General features: G+C 41.2%; 1 protein-coding gene across 1 annotated transcript; it reads left to right on the plus strand.

Moving 5' to 3' along the window:
* Window positions 1–1,221: 1,221 nt before the first annotated feature.
* Window positions 1,222–20,956, plus strand: LOC137192786 (vang-like protein 1). Its single transcript, XM_067603718.1, has 9 exons — window positions 1,222–1,421; window positions 5,875–6,124; window positions 7,849–8,020; window positions 13,887–14,315; window positions 14,958–15,133; window positions 15,782–15,915; window positions 17,660–17,810; window positions 17,985–18,219; window positions 18,883–20,956. The coding sequence occupies exons 2-9, from the start codon at window positions 6,054–6,056 to the stop codon at window positions 19,141–19,143; spliced, it is 1,629 nt and encodes a 542-aa protein (XP_067459819.1). The 5' UTR covers window positions 1,222–1,421; window positions 5,875–6,053; the 3' UTR covers window positions 19,144–20,956.

The raw sequence follows: 20,956 nt of genomic DNA on the forward strand, positions 1-20,956 counted from the left end.
AATGCAATCTCACCTCAAGATCTATTTATTTAGGTCTATTTTAGGCACATGATCTTTATCAGCTGATAATGTCATTGCATTTCCATTTTGTCCATGTTGGCTTGAAAAAAAAGGTGCTAATAAAAACTGGAAATTTGAACATTCACAGTTCCATGACAACTGAGCAAACTCCATCTGTTGATGAAAATCATGTGATATGATCAAACGCTCCAGATCACCTGCTACATGGACCTTGAGATTTTTTTGTCAACTGTTATTTCCAATATCTAGAATGAACTCTGAAAGACAACACTGCTATATTGTGTATTACTGCTATTATTATTGTTAGTTTTGTTGTTTCTGATGCAGTGAATAAAATGTAATAAATATTTATTGGATCACCATCCCACCACTTGGTGCCAGTATGGCCTCAATCTTTTTCCTGGTTGCAAATATATCAAGACTTTTTTCCCCATCACTTTTGCCTCTGTCATTAGTCAATTTATCCAAAACAGAATGAATGTGTGGCTATGCCATCTGCCTCTGCTCAGTTTCTGTCTCCTAAAGACCAGATGTGACATGCCCTGACCCTGAAAGTGTCTGTGTACTTCACTGGCTCACAGTAGTAATGGCACTGCAATAATATCATTTGGCACCAAAACTTCCATCCCTTATAGAAACAACATTCCTGGGATAACACTAAAATATCCTAATTATTGCAGGTATGTAATAGATAGATAGATATCGTCTTTATTGTTCCAATGAAGATTTGTTTTCTTAGCCTGAACACATATCTACCAATATGCATAATACATAAAACATACAACATTCACATCCCTGCACATATCCCAACCCACTTACACATAATAATCGCATGCAGGTGATTGTTGCTGAATTAAACTACTTGGGAGCCTCAGGGCAAAAATGAGCTGTTGGACCTCTATGAACCCCCTTTTACTTACAATCTCTTTTGTGTTGTGTTCTTACACACAAATTAATTTAGGGATATGGATTATTTAAAGTAGTAGTATCAGTATCAGCTGAAAAGAGCCTTCTGGTGTCAACTGCACATACATCATTCTACACAGAAGCTCAGGCGTCCACGTGGATGCGCAAAACGCATTTTTGAGTAGAGGGGGACTTTAAACTTTCATTCACAAGTCAAACTTCCCCTGCCTTGTTGAATGCCCTCTCATAGCTGCTCTGAAACCACAACAAAGCACGACCTCTGGTGGGCCACAGCTGAATGCACGCATTCTAGTGCTCTTGAGACTGTATTGTACCTCCATGCTGCCTCCCTCTCCGGTCCTAGTAACCACAATGGCCAGGCACGTATGAGGGAGCTGCCTCTGTCAGTACGGTAGACGCGCCTCACAGCAGCGCAGCGGATTCACTGTGACCGAGACGCAGGTGAAGGAATATGACACACTTCTGAGAAAAAGGTGGGTAAACGAAATAATCATCGCATGCAATGTTCATCACATCGGGTTTTTTCTTTGCCAAAAGCCTGAAGACGCAACACCAAAGGGGGATGACTGATGAAGTTTAATGCTGGTGTCGTGGAAAAAATGGTTTCCAATTCTCACCAGACAAATGTAGCCTTTAGTGGTTCTCCTTGTCCATTTTTTATGTGTTGATTAACCTAATACTTATGCGTTTTTGCTCCTGCACCTCTGTGTAACCTGTGTGTGTAATTAAATAGACAGAACCAACAGCATTGACGCATGATCTGGGGGTGATAGAAGCTTATATTCTGCGGCTAATGGTGTTCAAGATGTGACTGAAACGAGATCTATTGTAACCGAAACTGTCGCTGTGTAATAGAGAAGTGCCATCACACCACTTGCCCTCTCAGACCAACCTATAAAATAAATAAAGGGCGTTTCGTATCAGGCTGCCTCTGCGGGAGGATGCTGCGTATCGCCATCATCAGCAGTTGTCTGGAGAGCCCACTGTGCGCAGCTGGATGAGGTGTTACTATGACTGGGGCAGCTTCACGTGTCTCCTCCGGTGCTGTCCTCAACAGTATCACAGTGTCTCAGGGTCATGATGCGGCAGTGGAACTGTGCAGCACCTACAGTACAGTACAGACATGTATTATTGAACAGCGGTGAGAGGTCCTGTTCAAAGAGGCTGTGAGGTATAACCCCTCAAATTGATGAGTCACCCCCTGGAAGATATCAGTTCTTGCCATGAATGATCAAAGCAAAGTGTTGCTGGCAAAGCCTTTGTCATTGTTCTCCTTCTCCACTTTTAAAAACCTTTTTTTTCTAGCTGGCAGCATAGTGTATTCCATGTGTAATGAGAAGTGCAGCTACCTCTCAGCTGCCTTTAGGCTACAGAGGAGCTTTAGTGCCTTGCAAAGCTTGTATAGCAGCGTGTAATGCACAGCGTACTGCAGAGTGCTTTACAGTGGTGTATTTACTGACATAAAAGCACTGCCTTTAAAGTAGGAATGTACAGAGGTATCTCTCTCACAACCCTCCCATCCAACGCAGCCGCCGCCTCGCTCCCTCTCCCCTCTACTGTACTTTTATTTAGTTCCACATGAGCGGATCAGAGGGGACTAAGTTTGCATTCCAGAGAACTGTGTCAGGTCTTAACCTTCTCCATTTACTGTGTATGTGTGTGAAAGAGCAACAAGGACTCTATCCAGTCACTCAAAGGTCACCAGTTTGCCCTCTGCACATATAGTGTCTAACAAATATCTTTATGCCAAGAATAAAATGTCAGTGTGTCACAGCATTATGTTGGGAAAACAGGGAAAATACACAGGAAACAAGTTCATAATTACATCCATCAACTATCCTAGTGGTGCAGTGCACTAAACTAAAACTGTTTCCGTGGGAATTTCATGTCTGTAGTGGCTTGGTTTGGGGGATTTTATACCATCAATCTATAATATCTTAATCAGCAGCTGTTCCTCTCGGTCGTCTGAAGTCCAGGGACGGATTGGAGATTGCTATCACTATAAATAACACTGGCACACACTCTATTACCCTTTGTTTGATTTCAGAGAGGTTTTACCTAGCTTACTGGACTATGTTACTCATTGGCCACTTTCAAATAATGGGTTTTATGTAGGCATTACACTAATGTAATATGTACTATATGTGTTGTAGATGGGGCTTTGTAGTTCGTAGATGGCTTTTAAAACGGTAACACTAAATAAAAGAAATAAACTAACACAGCACACGGCCAGCTGCTGCATCTAACAGATTATGGCATAATGCCACCAGGGCAGGGCGCACATGAAGGAAGGAAGGCCCTAGGGCTAATGGGCGTGAGGGAGGGCACAGATGCCATGGTAACCAGACCTCAGCATGTGCTCTAGATGAGGTATGAGGCTGATCTGTGCCATTTAGGGTGCCAGCACTGCATCGGGCACTTTAATGGAATCTCAAATTCCACACTTCTCTCCCTCTCTCTCGCTCTCGGTGCCAAGTTTGGAGGCCAAATGTGTTTGCAGCCAAGTGAAATGGCTGAATGCAAGCAAACACACACACGCACATATAAACATTACATTGAAATCCCACATTTTGTTATTAATTGATGAGTTGGACAAGCGGGGAAAAATGACAAATGACAAAACAGCGGACCTATCAGATGTCGCAGCACCCACGCACATTTGTCACAGTAGTGCAGTCTGTTCATATTCCCTATTTGGAATAAGAATAAAAAATTAGTCCATAATAGGACATGTGCCTGCACCTCTGAGCCTGATCATGCGTAATTACAGTAGCTCCCATGGTGCAACAGCCTCCATCCACTAAGCAAACACATTAATGAGTGTTTGTTTTACATTAGTGTCACTTTCTGCCCTCATGAATCTCTTCTCGGTGCAGCCAAGCAGAACGGTCCATAGCGATGCAAGCACGCATCGCCGGAGACTATCTTTTGTAGTCCCTCGTAGAGGGCTACTGAATTTTTTTAGATGGATTGACTCAGAGTAACCAGGAAGCTCCATGTCTCTGGTGCACATTGTTATCCCAGCATGCTTTATTCATATTTATCTGTCGGTTTGTAACTGATAGTTTTTCTTACCCCTTGGCTGCGATTTTCCACATGGCCTGGTTCACTATGCGTCTTCATGTTCGTCTCGTGGATGAGTGGCTTCTCATCCTCTTGGCCCACATACCAATGCCACGCGTTCAGAGATCAGCACTCAGGGGGTCAACAGCTTTTATTCAACTCATAGGCTCCTTCATTTAACCATACGGGCACCGGGTGCGATGAGAAGCCATTGTTTGCTCTTTGTGCCCTCTCAGTTTGCCAACCCCCCACCTCACTCTCCCATACACACACACACACACACATATAAGTGTATCACACAAATTTACTCTCAGCGGGGGTGATTGATTATTACTGCTAGATGGGGCCTCCTGCCTCCTGTGTTGCCAAGGCAACAGTGGACGCTCCAGATGTGGGTTAGAGATGAGAGATATGACTTTCCTCTGTCTCAACTCTGGCTTGTGTTTAAAATTTAATACCACAACATCAGCTTTGATGCTGTGAGTGGTGTGTTCAACTGTGTACCCGTTATGTTCTAGTACATCATTTATTAAAGTCCTGCGTATATGCAGCTCTGCCTTGTTCAGCATTATGCTCCCCTGCTTTCTATAGCCCTGCAGAGAATGGCTGCAGAGAAGCTGTACATTTTGTCACCACAGCATCATTTTACATTTGAATGATAGCAGATTACTATTGCAGGTTTGTGAGATAATACAAATCCTAGCTTTTGTTTGACACATGTAATCCTGTAGACAGGTAGTGGTAATGGTGATTCATATGCATTGCATGACAATCCTTGATGGAAAATCTGTGGTTTCTCATATGCATCCTCCACCTTTTCCCCAGATGGGTAATGGGAGGAAAGAAAGTCATTCAAACCCATCTGTATCGTCTTAATGGAAATCAGCTACATTGCAGTGTCTTCTGTAAACCATCGTTTTCAGAGCATGATCTCCATGCCGCTATTTGGATTCACATCCTAATTTCAGTGTTTATATGCACCATTGGGAAAAGAGATAACAAATAGCTCATAAAACGACGGGGGGGAGAGTAATCCCTGTTAGTAAAATGAGACTGCACTGGGGATGGTGATTGGCAGGTGGTTGTCAGGACAACAGCTGGGAGATGGGCAGAGTGTAGATTGAGGTCTAAATGAATGGTCATGCATGGTGAAGCACTTAGACATCCTCATGTATCACGCAGCAGACATTAAGGAGCAGGAAGTGAGTCTGGCAGATTCAGTCTGGCCTTAGGAGGAGAAAAAGCGGAATGACAGGATGGAGAGGTTATTCTAAATAATTTCTAAATCAATGTGTATCCATGTTAGATGGAAAACAGTTCAACTTAGAATTAATTGGTTGTAAAAAAAAAAAAAAAAGTACCAGAGTTTGTTAAAAAGAAATGTGGGTTTTTTGTGAATTAATGGGTTTCAGCAACCTAGCAGGAATCTTTTTTTTTCTTCAATTAAAAAAGATACACATGGTGAGCCAATTCGAAAAAGGAGAGTCTGACTATTTTAAACAGTTACATTCTTCATGAAACAAGTTTTGAATATTACAAAAACGCAGTTTTGCTGAGTGTAGATCCAACTCTGAGACAAAAGAAAGCAGTGTGTATCTATCTGTCTTTCCACAGGCTAGTCTGCTAGCCAGGAGAAGAATAGTGTTGAGACCAATTATAGAGCAATCTTCTGTGTAATGGAATTGAAGATGACTCTAATATTTTGATCACTGGTCAGCCTGCTCCCATTTAAAATGCAATGAATGATAAGCCTCAGCACGATCCTGTACAGAAACACATCGCTTGTTAGCAGGGCTAATAGTATATCTAATGCATTATACTGTATGTTAGACATAAGCCAGTCTTTATCTCTCCATCTTTCAGGTCAATGTGGCTACCGAAGCAGCTCTCTGGGGTTGTTGTCAGTCGTTGTGGATTCCTGAGGCCTGTCTCTATAGCAACCCTTTCCTCCTCTTGAGGACTGCTGCCAACTTACCCTCCCTGCCACAAGACAAATCTCTCCTCATCCCCCTGGCCAATAGCCGGCTCTGAACTGCGTTGGAATGGACACTGAGTCGACCCACTCGGGCTACTCCTATCACTCCAGCCGCTCTGGGAGATCAAACCGACATGGGTATGTTTCCTGTCTGTCTGCCTTGCCATCTGACTGTCTGCTTCACCAGTCTAACTGTCTCTTGCCATGTCATGAATTTGTTTCTACCAGATCACAAGCTGCATATCTCGCACCAGCCCTTGCTATGGAATTCTAACGTAGTGCCTTCAGCGCACATTGAGTTTGTTGTGTTTGTTTTCAGTTTGAGTGGGCCACATGTTGGCCAAATAAATGAGATGAGAGACTGAGAGAGAGAAAGGGAGGGAACAAGCGTGAGATTGAGACAGACAGAGCTGGTGGATTAGGGTCGTCACAGCTGAGTGGCTCTAACCTATTTCAGTGATTCACTCGGTCTATTCTGCAAATGAGAGAATCATTTGATTCCCTCCCTATCCATTCTTCACTCCTCTGGTTACTTTGTTACTGCTGGAATATTCATTTATGTTAAAAAAAAATTTGTGGGGGGTTTTGTGAATTAATGGGTTTCAGTGACCTAGCAGGAAAACGCACACATGGCGGGTATTTATAAGCCAATTCTAGTATTTTTAGACTGAACATATTTAAATTTCAGTACTTTTAAGCCCAAAAAGAATAAATAAATAAATAACTACATAAAGTCCTTACAGCATTTATGTGGAGAAGACTGCATTAAACCTTTATTTAACCAGGAAGTCTCTAGAGATGCATTATTTCCTTTTACGAGAGAGACATGGCCAAAAAGGCAGCATTACGACATAGTATAAAAGACAGACATAAAAAAAAAAAAACACACACACACACAAATGATTTGAAAGGCATAAAGGAGAGAGTTTAACTATTTTAAACAGTTACATTCTTCATGAAACAAGTTTGTGTGGCTTTTTAATGCATAGTTTCCAAATAGTTTGTCTTGTTAGTTTGGGCTGTATGTTACACAAGTTCTGTCTCTTTCCTCTGTCTTTGTGCAGTGTAGGGTTGCAATTAACAGTTATTGGCATTATCGATTAATGTGACAATAATTTTCCCAATTAATTGATGTATCATTTAGCTTATAAAATGCCATAACATAATAAAAATTCCCAATCACAAACTCCCAGAGCACAAGGTGAAGTCTTCAAATGTCTTGATTTGTCAGACAAATAGGCCAAAACCCAAAGATATTCCATTCACTATCATATAAGACAAAGACAAGCAACAAATCAACATTTGAGAGACATGAACCAGGAATTTTGGCAATTTTGCTTAAAAATAACACTAAATCAATTGTCAAGATGGTTGCCAATTCATTTTCTGTCGGTCAACTAATCAATTAATTACTTATTGTTTCAGCGCTGGATAATTTGCTTGTGTGTGTGAGTAGAAGCCTGAAATAAGTAGTCAATAATGAATCTTTTTTGATCAACAGAAAATGAACTATTTTGATAATAGATTCATTGTTTTAGTCATTTGAAAAGCAAAAATGATAAAACATTTGCTGGATCCAGCCTCTCAAATGTGATGATTTTCTGATTTTCTTTGGCATATATGAGGAAAATCATTAAATAAACCGAATTTTTTGGGAGTTGTTGACTGGACAAAACAGGAAATTTGAATACATCACCTTGGGCTGTGAAGGCATTTTTAACTATTACAAAACTATTACTCAAGAAAATAGTCTCATGACTAATTAACAATGAAAATATCAGTATATTAGTATATGTTTCTGATCTTATGTTTATGTCTCTATGTTCCTCTTCATGTTCATTGTGTGTGTGTTCGTCTTCCAGAGATCGAAGCCGTGAGCGGCACAAGGCCAGCAGCAGTAAAGACAGCAGTCGCTCTGAGAGGTCCGTCGTTATAAATCCTCCTGACACGCCCTCCCAAGATTCCCCAGTTCATAATGGAGAGCCGCTGCCAGGAGAACCCACACCAGCAGCAGATCATGGAGACGAGGGCCAGGTATTGATTCAAAGCCCATGAAAATGTACATACGAGTAACCTAATACTGTGTACACATGACAAATATGGGATAGGATGCAGGCTGTGTTTTTTAGATAAATATACTTTCAAACTCTCTCTCTGCTGTAATCACAGTCCTTTATGTAATCACAGTCCTTTAGAATAAATCAGAAGACCCAGTAATCCATCTGTGAACTCTGCAACATGACCTTCTAAACTCATCCTCACACAGCTGGCTGCCCATTGCCAGAGTGCCTGACACATAATAACAATGGTGACAAGGGATCAAATAGGTCAGAGGATTAGCGTTTCTCTTATAGGCCAGGATTTATACAGACCACACTGTGTTACAGTGTGTGTGTGTGACACTGAGTATAACCGTCATGCCTAATAGCTTTGAAAGCAGAGTAAATTGGTACCAGTCAGACACAGGAAAGCCAAACTGTGATAATGCAGCTCAAAGACAGAGTGGATATGTAACTAAGTCGACGCGGCATGGATTAAAAATACAGTCAGATGTTGTGATCATGGTTTAAAGAAATAGTTTTGACATTTTGGAGATATGCTTATTGGCTTTCTTGCAGAGAGTTACATGATTAGATCAATACCACTTTCATATCTGTACAGTAAATATGAAGCTACAGCCAGCAGCCGCTTAGCGAAGCTTAGCTTAAAGACTGGAAACCACTTACCATACCTCCAAGGCTCACTTATAAACACTCCTTTGTTCAATCTGTACAGAAACTGAAGTGTAAAAACAACCCCATAAAACCACAACGTGTTGTTTTTACACTTCAATTTCTGTGCGGATTAAACAAACCAGATTTAACATGTTAATTGGTGAGCTTAAGAGGTGCTGGCAGGCAGATTTTTTAACCTCTGGAAAGAGACAGGCTAGCTGTTTCCTCTTGTTTCCAGTCTTTATGCTAAGCTAATTGTCTCCTGACTCCAGCTTCATGTTCAACGGACAGATATGAGACTGGAATCGATTTTCTAATCTAACTCTTGCCAAGAAAGCAAACAAGTGTGTTCCCAAAAAATGTCAAACAATTCCTTTAAATGCCGATGATCAGGTAAACTCCAATGAAAGTTAAAGAAAGCTGAGAGAGAAGCAATAGAGGCGAGGAGTAGAATGAGAGCTAATTAGAAGTTATTGATATAGAAACAACTGCCTTGGGCTGCCTTCACATGCTCTCTGACCTACTTGAAATCTATAATAAAAAGAGGTTATCCTTGTGTATGTACTGTTAGTTTAAGAGAAAGGTGGAAACACTGGTCAGTACATGTTGTGGCTGAGTACAAGCTGCCTTCACCAGATGTACTTCCCCAAAATAATAGTATTATTTATTATGATTAGGATATGAAGATGTGTTCAGCTAGACCTTTTGACTGTTTCTGAGAGGTCTGACCTATTTTGCCGTATCTGCTCAACATCCCCCTCTGCCTGGGCAGCCACATTCCAGGATGTCATGTGATTGTCAGCTTGTAGCTTCCGTCCATTGTCGGCAGTGTAAGGTAATCTGCCATTGTGTTGCATTAGCCCTCCAGATAGACGTGTCCAAATGGCACAGCAGCAGCACCACCACCAAATCCACCCCGGCCAGTGCTGTTTTGGATCAGGTCTGTTTGGACGGCAGAGCTGTTGTAAGACTAACAGGCTCCATGTGCAGAGAGACATTCTCACAGACTGAGATTAGCCTTAGCATCCAGCCAAACGCCACTTTGAGGAAAGCTGATATGAATAATCCCCCATGTTTACACGCATGACATAAGGACACGGTCTTGGACCACAGCTTCTGTGTGTGAGTGAGTCATAGAGAGGGCGCCAAGTCTGTTACTGAGACTGTCCATGCTGCTTTGTGAGACTTAGATGTTGCGACTTTGTGCCAGAAGGCAGCAGCTTCAGTTTCCTCAGTGTTAGCTCTAGCTACACCAAAGCTTATGGAGAGAAGCACATACTCTTCTTTGGCATTTCACACATCACTTCTTTGCTTTTTTCATCAAATAGATGGACATACTCACAGCTTCTAGACTCACTGCTTTTTATGTAATGTAAAAATAAACACCACTGAAGGAAACCTGCCAGGAATTTTAAACTTTTTTGTCTCAAAGGTCCTATGACTCATTTTAACACAAACGCACAGACACACACAAATACACACAGTGACACTAATACCCCCGCCAGTACAAACAAATATACGCCAGTGTGTAAATGTCATTTTAACCTCCACCCAGGCCAGCGGGGCTTAGCCATTGTGTTTTGTAGTTGGCAGACTGTTTGGTGTGTGCTCGAGTGCGTCTCTGCGAGCAGTGGTAATCAGTCTGTTGTTGTGTTGCTGTGCTTTGTGAGGGTGAAACAGGCCTAACTATAATCCATATTCACCCTCTGACAGATGAAAAGACTGCCAAGCAGACATGCTGCTCTCTCTCTCTCTCTCCTCCTGTAACCCTTTCTTTTTCATTCTCTCTCGGTTTCAGTCTAACTCTGCCTCTCTTGCTTTACTGTATAGAGATCAGGCCTGATTAGTGTAGCATTAATCTTTGGGATTATTCCACTGAGAGTTAATGGCTGGGTTTAACAGTGTATTAGCTCTGTCAGATATACATTGGTTTCTCTCACTGAATGAGATATTAACTTGAAAGCTTGTCTTCATGAATGCCTTGACAGAGAAATTAAGCAGATCGATTATCCCAAATAGAGGCTGATTTAGAATATGAACTATTAGGCTGCATTTTGTTTATCTGAACTGTCAAACATTTCTTGAGATATCAACACTGAAAACAGGTGGTAATTATTTGTCTGTTCAATATGAAGCTACAACCAGCATCTGGTTAGCTTAGCGTGTCTTAGCTTAGCTGCCAGACAACCAGCAAAGACCCAGGAGTCAGTGTGCCCAGCCAAGAAATAGTCCCATAGCCCACTGTAGAAACACAAAATGTCATTTTTACACTTTGGGTATGGAACGGATTAAGCAAAGGAGATATAACATGTTAATTAGTGACCTTTAAAGGGGCTTGTAGGTGGTGGATGTTGTTACCTCTGGACAAACCCAGAATAGCTGTTTCCCCCTTTTTACAGTTTTTATGCAAATTAAGCCAAGCGGCTGCTGGTGGTAGCTCATATATACATACAGATAAGACAGTGGTATCAATTCTCATCTAACTCTCTGCTAGAAAATGAACATATTTCCCAAAATGTCGAACTATTCCTTTAATACTACCAAACTCACATGCAGTTACACTCATATGAAGTAGAGCTGCTATGATTAGTCGATTAAGCGATTAGTCAATCAACAGAAAATTAATTGCCAACCATTTTGATAATCAATTAATTCTTTTGAGTCATTTTTTTAAGTTGTGGAGTGTTAGTCAGGACAAAATAAAACAGTTTAAGTTGCAATTTGGACTTTTGGAAACAGTGATGGACATTTTTCACAATTTTCTGACATTTTATAGACCAAAAAACTAATCGGTTAATTGAGAAATAATCAACAGATTAATCGATGATAAAGATAATCGCTAGTTACAGCCCTAATATGCCTATTTTTCTGTTTCTGTTGTCAGACAACAGAGCAAGCACACAATACTGATCCGATCTGACTTATGTAGCGAGCTCACCTAATGAAATTAACATACTGGTTAATGACTACACCTCTACTATGTGATAGGCTGTATTGATATTTAAAATGAGTGGGGAAAAAAAGGAATATTGTTAACAGGTACCTGGATATTGTTTATGTATTCACAATTTTTCTGCTCTTTCACTGAAGTGTGGAATGACGACGATTGTGCACAGATTCTGTAGCAAAGGTTGGGACCCTGTTAGAAGAGCTGGCTTAAGAAAGAAAGGAAGCATAAGTGGAGAGATGTGAGCGGAATAAAAATGAGATCAGAGACTAAACGAAGTTGGCGTTACACTTACATAGCTGACCTTTGCTTTCACACATTAGTCTGGCAGACAGATACCCAAAATGAAATTCTGCTTCTGCTTCCCCCCACCTTCTTTCCCTCTCTCTGCTCATCTACTGCTATCTCATACCTTAGCCCCCCACTGCCCCCCACCCCTACTTTCCTTTCCTCTCCTCTTCTCATGCTCATTCATCTTCTGGGTGCTGTTGGTATTCACTCCTCCAGCATGGCTGAATTAATTGGATGTGAACAGTAATGGAGGGCAGAATTCATTTTCATGTGCCATAGTCACGCTGCATCTTCCTAACTTGAAATATGCACAACCAATGTTAACTTCTTATATGACATTCTACAAATAGCAAGTGAGAATCGATGTAAACGTCTATCTTCTTTGCTCACAGCTTATCTGGTTTCCCAGCAGATTCACCATTTACTTTGGCCCATATGGCTCGAGCATGGGGCTTTATAGACTGTTTGATGTGCTTAGGTGTATGTGTGTGCACACATGTGAAGCCATGAAGGCTTTTCTCTTCAGTTTGTCATTTTTCTATCCCTCATCCCTCTCTCTGCAGCTGCTGAGAATGCACTGACACTCTGGGGGAGAGTGAATGGCTAATTACATGAATTAATGACAGGCACACAAAAATAAATGCCTCTGTAGAGCAGACTTGTCATTAATTTATTCTATCTGTGTGTTTCTGTCGGAAAGATTTATGCTTAAAATGACCCTGCCAGATAGGAAGAAAAGAAATGTGACTCTAATTTGCAATGATGGGCCTGGAAAGCTTCAGCTTTTGTTGTTGTGATTCAGTGTGTATGTGAGTGTGTGTGTGTGTGTGTGTGTGTGTGTGTGTGTGTGTGTGTGTGTGTGCATGTGTGCGTGTGTGTGTGTGTGTATGTGCCTTCATATGTCGGCATCTTCCTGCCAACATAAACGTTACTGCACATCCCTTCCTGTCATCCTATATTACATCAATGGGACTTTGAATTCCTGTCATAATGAGGCAAAAGTCCAAGAAAATCAAACGTCTCTAAATATTATGAAGGATGTGCTGTGTGCACGGTGCATAAAATCTGTAGTGACTGTTCGTACAAAAGAAGGAGTAAAACAGGATAATGGAAGCATTGTTGTCTGTCTGCTTCACATTTAGATTTATCCCTTGATTTGCCAGTTTCTCATAAATTTTACTCTGGTTTTTCAGCCATTTTAAAGGGTCATTTCACCCAAATTACAACAAAAACATTCTCTTACTTACCTTTGGTGGTCTTGCTGTACTCCACTACAATGAAGGTGAACAGAATTTTCTTTGTGGTTGTATGTTCATCCAACAAGCTGTTAAATACTGTTGAAACTAGCATGTATCCAGATAATGTAACAGTCAAATAACTGAAATTTTTAGATTGGTTGAGTTGACTGTTGGGAAAAGACATGTAAAAAATGTTTATTTGTATGAATATAACTTTGTTTGGGTTATTATTCTGTGGTTATTAGAGTACAAAATTAAACCAGGTGTGTTATGTAACTATTAATTACCTTAAATGAAGCTAATGGGGAGGGCTTCAGATTTTTAAAGGTAGTCAATTCAGTCCCTTAGATGGATTACAGAGAGCAACATCTACTAATTTACCCTGTGCTGAATTTTAGAACTACCTTAAATATTTTTGTACTTTGACTTTTTTTCTCTTTTTTCTCATTTTTGTACATTTTTTTGAAGCCAAAACAATAAATTAATTTGTTTCTGATATTGGCAACTATGTATTTAGTCTTTCACGAGGCTCAGGTACAACCCAATGACAGTGGTGCTCATCATTGAAAAGTTAAATTTGAAAAATACAAAAATAGGTTTTTTGTCATTTGAGTGAACCGTGAGTGAACATAACAAAGCCAGCATATCCAAATGTGCATCCATAGCTTGTGACACACCTTCCCTTCACGTCTATTTCTTTCCCCCTTCAGGATGATAACTGGGGAGAAACCACCACCGCGGTGACTGGCACCTCAGAGCTGAGTATTTCCCAGGAGGAAGTTGTTGGCCTGGGTAAAGGCTTACAGGACCGGACCCAAGGCTTCCGACGCTATCTTCCCTTGGCTGTGGGCCTGTGTGTGGGGCTGGTGGTTGTGGCGACACCCCTGGTTTTCTTGCTTCTTCCGGCGATAATGTGGCCAGACAGACTACAAGCTTGTGGGGCAGCCTGTGAGGGCCTCTTCCTCTCTATCTCCTTTAAGCTCCTCATCCTCTTAATAGCCATTTGGGCCCTGTTTCTCCGCCCGGGCCGCGCTAGCCTGCCCAGAGTGTGTGTGTACCGTGCCTTCCTCACCACACTCACACTCCTGCTCACCATGTCTTATTGGCTCTTCTATGGGGTCCGCATCCTCGATGCACAGGTGGGTCTGAGAGTGTGCTATTAGAGCATCATAAGTATTTTATTTATGGTTTTAAAAAAAAAGTAGCCTCTGTTATTTCTTACAAAATATGTATGTGACATTACTGTCATCCAGAGTTGGAAAATATATATTTTTAAGATTTTATGAGGACAATAAGGGGTTATTTAAAATAGTAATGAGGCTGCTGCATCAGAGCTTTGTGGTTATCTGAAAATTTTACAAAACAAACTGAATCAAACATTCTCTATGACCATGTTATGATCATTTTGAAATATTATTTATTCTTTTTTTGGCCGTAACAAATAACGTACTGGTCCTTGAAAGAAAATCTTTTTTTTTTTGCATTTTTTGGATACAACTAAAAGCGAATATTACTGAATTCTTAATGGTTTTATACAGCTCTTGTGTTGTTTTTAGGGGCAATTTTAGGTTGTTTCCACGTTGTAATCACTTATATGACTCTTATCAGCAACTGTAACTTGTTATTGTTTCATATCTTTGCCAGGCCAGACTTACAAACAGCTATTTTTCCATCTCAATGACAATTTCCTGGTTAAGTGAAGCATAATTAAAATCAAGGAAGAGCTTTTCATCAAGCAGCAGGGAATGTTTTTATTAAACCTATGACGTGATCTGCTACAGGATGAGGACTACCATGGTGTTGTCCAGTTTGCCGTGTCCCTTGTGGACTCACAGTTATTTGTCCACTATCTGGCTGTGGTGCTGCTGGAGCTCCGCCACCTCCAACCCTGCTACAGCGTGTGTGTCATCCGCTCCACTGACGGAGAAACGCGTCACTACAACATAGGACAGCTCAGGTACAAATGCCCACTTACCGTAACTATAACTCCTCTGTGTGCTTTTCATAATCGTTCTTAATGAAAAAGAAAGAGAACTGTAGAAGCAGTTTACACCTTGAAATGTCAATATGACCGTTCTGCACAGTACACATCAATACACACACAGTGGCACAGTCTTTACATTCTACCATTATAAAGTATGTGTGTAATTGGAGGCCCATGTCCATAGGGAAGACTGGCACAAGCAGTAATTGAGTTACTCATCAGACTCCTCGTCTAGTTCGCTTGAGGCGCGCTATTCTAGGAGTTAGGGGGGAGGGATGAGAATGTGCCAGACATAGGCACTCATCCAATGGCTGTCTTACTTTGTTTCTGCTCTGATGGAGTGTGTGACTACAACAGGACTAAGAGACAACAGTGGTAATTAGATAAGGTTTGTGTGAAGAGGCTGTGATTGTGAGTCATTTGGAAGGGTGGTAAACAGGAAGTTAAGAGCCTGAACAGGGGCAGTAAAAATCATCTGTTGCATGGCAGTGAACAATTTGATTAATGTTCAGTTAATTCAGAGAGGTTGTTAAGTTTATTACATGAGTCAATCAGCCGTCAGCCACGAAGGTAAATTGAATTCCTGGTGTCTGAGTTTTCTCTCTCTCTCATCTCACGTAGCATTCAGAGGGCTGCTCTGTCCATTTTGGAGTATTACTACAGAGATTTTCCACTTCATAACCCAGCCCTCCTTTCGGCCTCCAAGCACCGGGCTGCCAAACACCTGGCTGGGTTAAAGGTCTACAACGTAGACGGTTAGTCACCTCATCTGTCCCAAAAATTACATCCTGTATTACTATATACCATTTCTGCTCGTGTCCTTCTCGTTGTTTCCTTTCCCTCCCTGGTTTATCAGGTCTTCTGCTCCTTCTGCTCCTTTGTTTTGATGCTCTCTTTTCCATCTTCATCTCTTCAATACACAGCTTTTAAAAACAAACTGAGAACATACCTTTTGGGCAGTAAGTACAGATAAAAGTCCTCACCATCACTCTGTGCAGCACTTTATCACAGGAAGCTGCTAATGTCACGGTTCACTTCACTCAATCTTTACAGCACTCTGAAGCCTCCATTCCTGACATAATGCATATATTGAATCTGCAGCAAGCACTTCCATCGCGCACACACGGACGCACACGCAATTCCTGCTGTGGCTCTGCAATGCTCTTGATATATTGCCTCCCTGCGCACACACACACACACACACACACACACACACGCACACACACACACACAGCCTGTGATGCCACATATTGTCCCCTTTCCCACAGTTAAAAGGGTCTTTCACTTGCTACCATCAATCCCCCATCACTCTGTGCAACACTGTGGATTTGATGATCTAAGGCAGGGATGCAGTATGGGATATGGTGTCCTCATAGCACCTCCCATCCACCCCACCCCCCCTCCCTATCAAAGTGCAGCGTAAAGGCCTCTAGGGGGCCGTGGAATTTCAAGCCTTAAATAATTCATCAGAGTAACGCTCATTCCTCACATACTCCCACATCTCTCCTTCCTCCCTCCCGCTCAGGCTGTCTCTAGCTCGGCTTGCTTTCTTTATCTTCCCCCCTTTTTTTTTATTTCATTTCTCTCTCACTTCAACCCCCACTTATTCTCCCCCCTCCCCTCTCTCTTTATCATTCACAGTCATTCACAGTCACTCTTGAATATGTAGGCCAGAAAGTTAAAGAGGCATGTGTTTGTGCATATTTTTGTTGAAAAATATTTATAGCGCTCCTTGTGCAAATTATCTGACAGCAGTATTTCCAGATTATACATCAGAATGGTTTTTCGTGCATGTTTTATTTCTGTATTCAATATCTTTCTCACCTGCACACACACACTCACGCATAAAAACACATATGCAGATCAGATTATTAATGATTTATATCCCTACCTGACCTGCAGGGTTTACGCCCCCAAACTGTGCTGATCTTCATAAATATGGACCAGATCTTACACCCCCACAATGATACCCCAGGAAGTCTAATATACTGCTGTACAAGCTCCATTAGCTTTATGGGTTTGTCACACGAACCAGTAAATTCACAGATCAGAACAGAACTATGGCCTTTGAAGTGTAAAACGATGAATATTTAATCCACCCCCCAATAAAAAGGTTTTTGCATCAGACTGTCTGAGGTGAAACATGGATGCTTACAGTGGAAATTGCTTCTTTTCTCAGTGCTATAATTAACACTATGTGACTAAGACACATGATCTGGCAGGATGCCCCAGATAAGATTAAAATACAGCTTACACTAGTCTCGAACTTGGAAAAGGTTAGCAGGATATAAAATGGGCAGGCATAAACTCTGTTTTACACCTCCAGCATAAGACTAAATACAGCATTGTGTAAGATCTTAGCTCTCCTTCCATCTGACCTTTTCTCATCGTGATTCAGATTGAAATACAGCCCATTAATCAAAGTCTGGTGGGGTCAGGGGCTACTTCCTCCAGCTCCAGCTGATATTACCAATTTGCCCGTCTTCTCCTTTGATGCAGCCCCAGGGAGCACAGCAGGGGCGCAGCCTGGTAATGGGAATCAGTCCCGGGCAATGGTTGCATCTGCTGCCAAGCACAAAGACAGCGCCCACAATGAGCTGTACTATGAAGAGGCCGACTACGAGAGAAGAGTCCGCAAACGTAGAGCCAGGTGATGAACAAAATTATAGCACATAGATAGATGCATATGTGTGCAGACAGGAGGGATAGAAGGAGGCCAGATGGTTCCACTTGTACATTAGCATGTTGCCTATTAATCAGTATGGATTAAAGGCAAGTCTAGTGCTAACAATGAGCTAACTGATGTGTGTATGTGCTTTGTCAGGTTGGTTGTGGCTGTGGAGGAGGCCTTCACACATGTTCGGCGCATGAAGAAAGAGGATGAGCGTGCTACTCCCTCTGACATCATGGATGTCCGTGAAGCAGCTCTGGCCATATTTCCCTCCATGGCCCGTGCCCTGCAGAAGTACCTCCGCACCACCAGGAGGCAGCACTGCCACAGCATGGAGAACATCCAGAAGCACCTCTCGTTCTGCCTCATCAATAACATGAGCCCAAAGGTGAGCTTGGTTTTTCACCTTCAGTTTTAACTCTAAAAAGAAGTTTTCATTGTTGTGGCCATCATTTCTATCAGTTATGATGACACTGTACTCACCAAAGCAATTTCTGAAATCCGGGGTCACATAGACATTGCAATAACATGAGCCCAAAGGGGCACCAAACATGAGCTTTTTGACTGTCTAATGAGTTATAAACACTTTAGCCTGATTATCAAAACCACATTTGAACCAGGATTGTGTCACTCCAAAAACACAAAAAAATCTCAAGTCTGTGGCATCTCTTCACTAATTTATGTCTTTGAGCTCTTATTTCCTTAAACAGAGGCTTTAGTATTGATTTTTTTTTCTTTTAAGTACTTTATTTGAAGATATAACCAAAGGTGAGCTCACACAAAATGTTTGTAATAATTCCTATTGCACAGGGAAACTGCATACAACTACAGCAGTCGAGTAATCATATCCAGATCTTAGCAATTAACTACTGTAAGTGGGTACAGTTATTATTCCTGATAGAGAGTATGGCCAAAACTACAAAAAATAAGACCCAAGTTGTCAAAAACCAGAATTATCCTTTAAACATTCTCAAGTTTGAAAGAATAAGTCAACATTTTTTCAAATCTGTCTGAAAATAATACTTACTTTATAATTTGTTTGTGCATCCAGGCCTTCCTCGAGGCCTACCTGGCCCCTGGTCCGACCCTGCAGTACGGCCCTGAGCGCTGGATGGCTGACCAGTGGACTTTGGTGAGCGAGGCATCTGTAACTGGCGGCATAAAGGAGGGGACAGAGTTCCTGCTGAGGTGTCTCGACTTTAGCTTAGCTATCACCGTCAAGAGCATCCCTTACATCCGACTGACTGAGGAGTACGTCGACCCCAAATCACACAAGTTTATACTGCTGCTCCAATCAGAAACCTCAGTTTAACAGACCCAGTGTGCTGGTGCCGCTTATCTGGACTTACATGACTGTTATGATTACTCGACTGAATTTTTCAAAAATAGCTTTTTGTACTGTTTTTTGTACTTATGTTCATGTCCTTTGCTTACATAGAGTATCTTTGTGTTTCCTTGTCTTTGTCCCGGGAGACGTGAAAGATGATGAAAGACAGAAAAAAGGAGGGAATATGCTTGGATTTCTCTGTCTTGACATTTGCAGAACACAGTTCAGGTATTCCTCTATGCACTACAGAAGACCCTCACAAATTTTCCTCTTTTAATTACACGTGCCAGTGTGTGCCTGCACGGAAGAATTCATGATTTAGGGGGAGTGTGTGATTTAGGATGCAAAAGTGTGTGTGTCTGTGTGTGTGTGTGTGTGTGTGTGTGTGTGTTGTGTTGAGTGTAGTGCACACCCGGGATCTGACTCAACTTGTCTCCTCTCTCTTAGCGTTACCATAGAGACATTTTCCAAAAGCCTGGTTGCAAAGTGATATAAACTGAACCCTTTTCATCCAAAACTGCTCTTTTTCAGTCTTAGCAATGATTATTTAACATGTCATGTATTACACATGTATGTACAGTATTTATATGTGAATATACTTTATCCCTCCAGACTTTTTTATATCAACATTGTGCATTGCCTGAATGATTTTTTTTAACCTTGTGAAAGATTTTTTTACCATGTCTGTCCGCGCTGTATTTGTGGAGATAACTGGACTGTAAATAGCTGAAGACGTCTTTGTAAATGTCAGACAAATCACTGGAATCTCTCGGACTGAAAGCCAACCACAGTACAGCTGAATACAGACGATCTAGCCAAGAGATTGTGAGCTAATACGTCTTACTATTTGTTATATTTGGGTTTGTACAGTTAAGTGTGTGCAGTGTACACTGATCTTTGTATTAGCCAGAAGAAAGACTCAGTGTTAGGACTGTGAGGTTCATGTGATTGACCTTTTTTATATCTCACGTTAAAACTGTCACTGTTGTGATGTTTCATTTCAGGACATAAACTTTAACCCATCATTAAGGGGGTCCATTATTACAGAACTTCTCTGCATAGCATAAATTCTGTCAGACAAGTGAAATATGCTGAGCCATGAGGTTCTCAGCTGCATAAGACAAAGCCTATAATATATGAATATTTAAAACAAGGTTTCAGGAGCTTTTTCAGAAGATTTGACATAGAATCCTTCTTCAAAATTAACAGTCATTTTACTCAAGCTGGCAAATGTTTAAACAAGAAAATCAATCATTTAGTGTCAGTATTTCGGCTGTCAGTATTTTATCTGTGGACACTACTGCCACCTATCTACCACTACTGGAATAGGAACACTGTCCTTCAGCATCAATTAAACTATTAATTATCTGTATTTTTAAATCCTCTTTATTTATGAGGCCCTTTATGTTGTAAATTCATATTTACACAAGTGTTATTATTGTCACTGACGGTGTAGAATAGGATTTTAGAGTGTTGCTGGTTGTAAATACTTCTTCTGTTTTCTTGACTACACATGTGCCTCAGTTAAACATATTAAGGATGTGCTCAGCATACATGTGCAGTTTTCTTCTGTATGTGTGAGTGTGTGTGTGTGAGAGAGAGAGAGAGAAAGAGAGAAGGGGAACAAAATGAAGAAAAGAGACTGATTTCCCAAATTGTCCCTGTCTTCTTTTTTTCTTTTTTTTTTTTACAACAGAACATGTAAAATCACAGCAGCTGTGTCAAAGTCACATTTGTAACAAAATAAATATTTGTATTGACCTTTTCGAGGCATTTAATTGTTGTATTTTTATGTAAC

The sequence above is a fragment of the Thunnus thynnus genome, chromosome 11, assembly GCF_963924715.1.
Source record: "Thunnus thynnus chromosome 11, fThuThy2.1, whole genome shotgun sequence".
Classification (NCBI taxonomy): Eukaryota; Metazoa; Chordata; class Actinopteri; order Scombriformes; family Scombridae; genus Thunnus; species Thunnus thynnus.

What these genes read in the sequence shown, in the direction of transcription:
- LOC137192786 (XM_067603718.1), top strand. Translation starts at nt 6,054, where the DNA reads ATGGACACTGAGTCGACCCACTCGGGCTACTCCTATCACTCCAGCCGC. An exon ending in GGGAGATCAAACCGACATGG is followed by an intron (nt 6,125 to 7,848) that starts GTATGTTTCCTG and finishes TTCGTCTTCCAG; the next exon opens with AGATCGAAGCCGTGAGCGGC. An exon ending in GTCCGCAAACGTAGAGCCAG is followed by an intron (nt 17,811 to 17,984) that starts GTGATGAACAAA and finishes GTGCTTTGTCAG; the next exon opens with GTTGGTTGTGGCTGTGGAGG.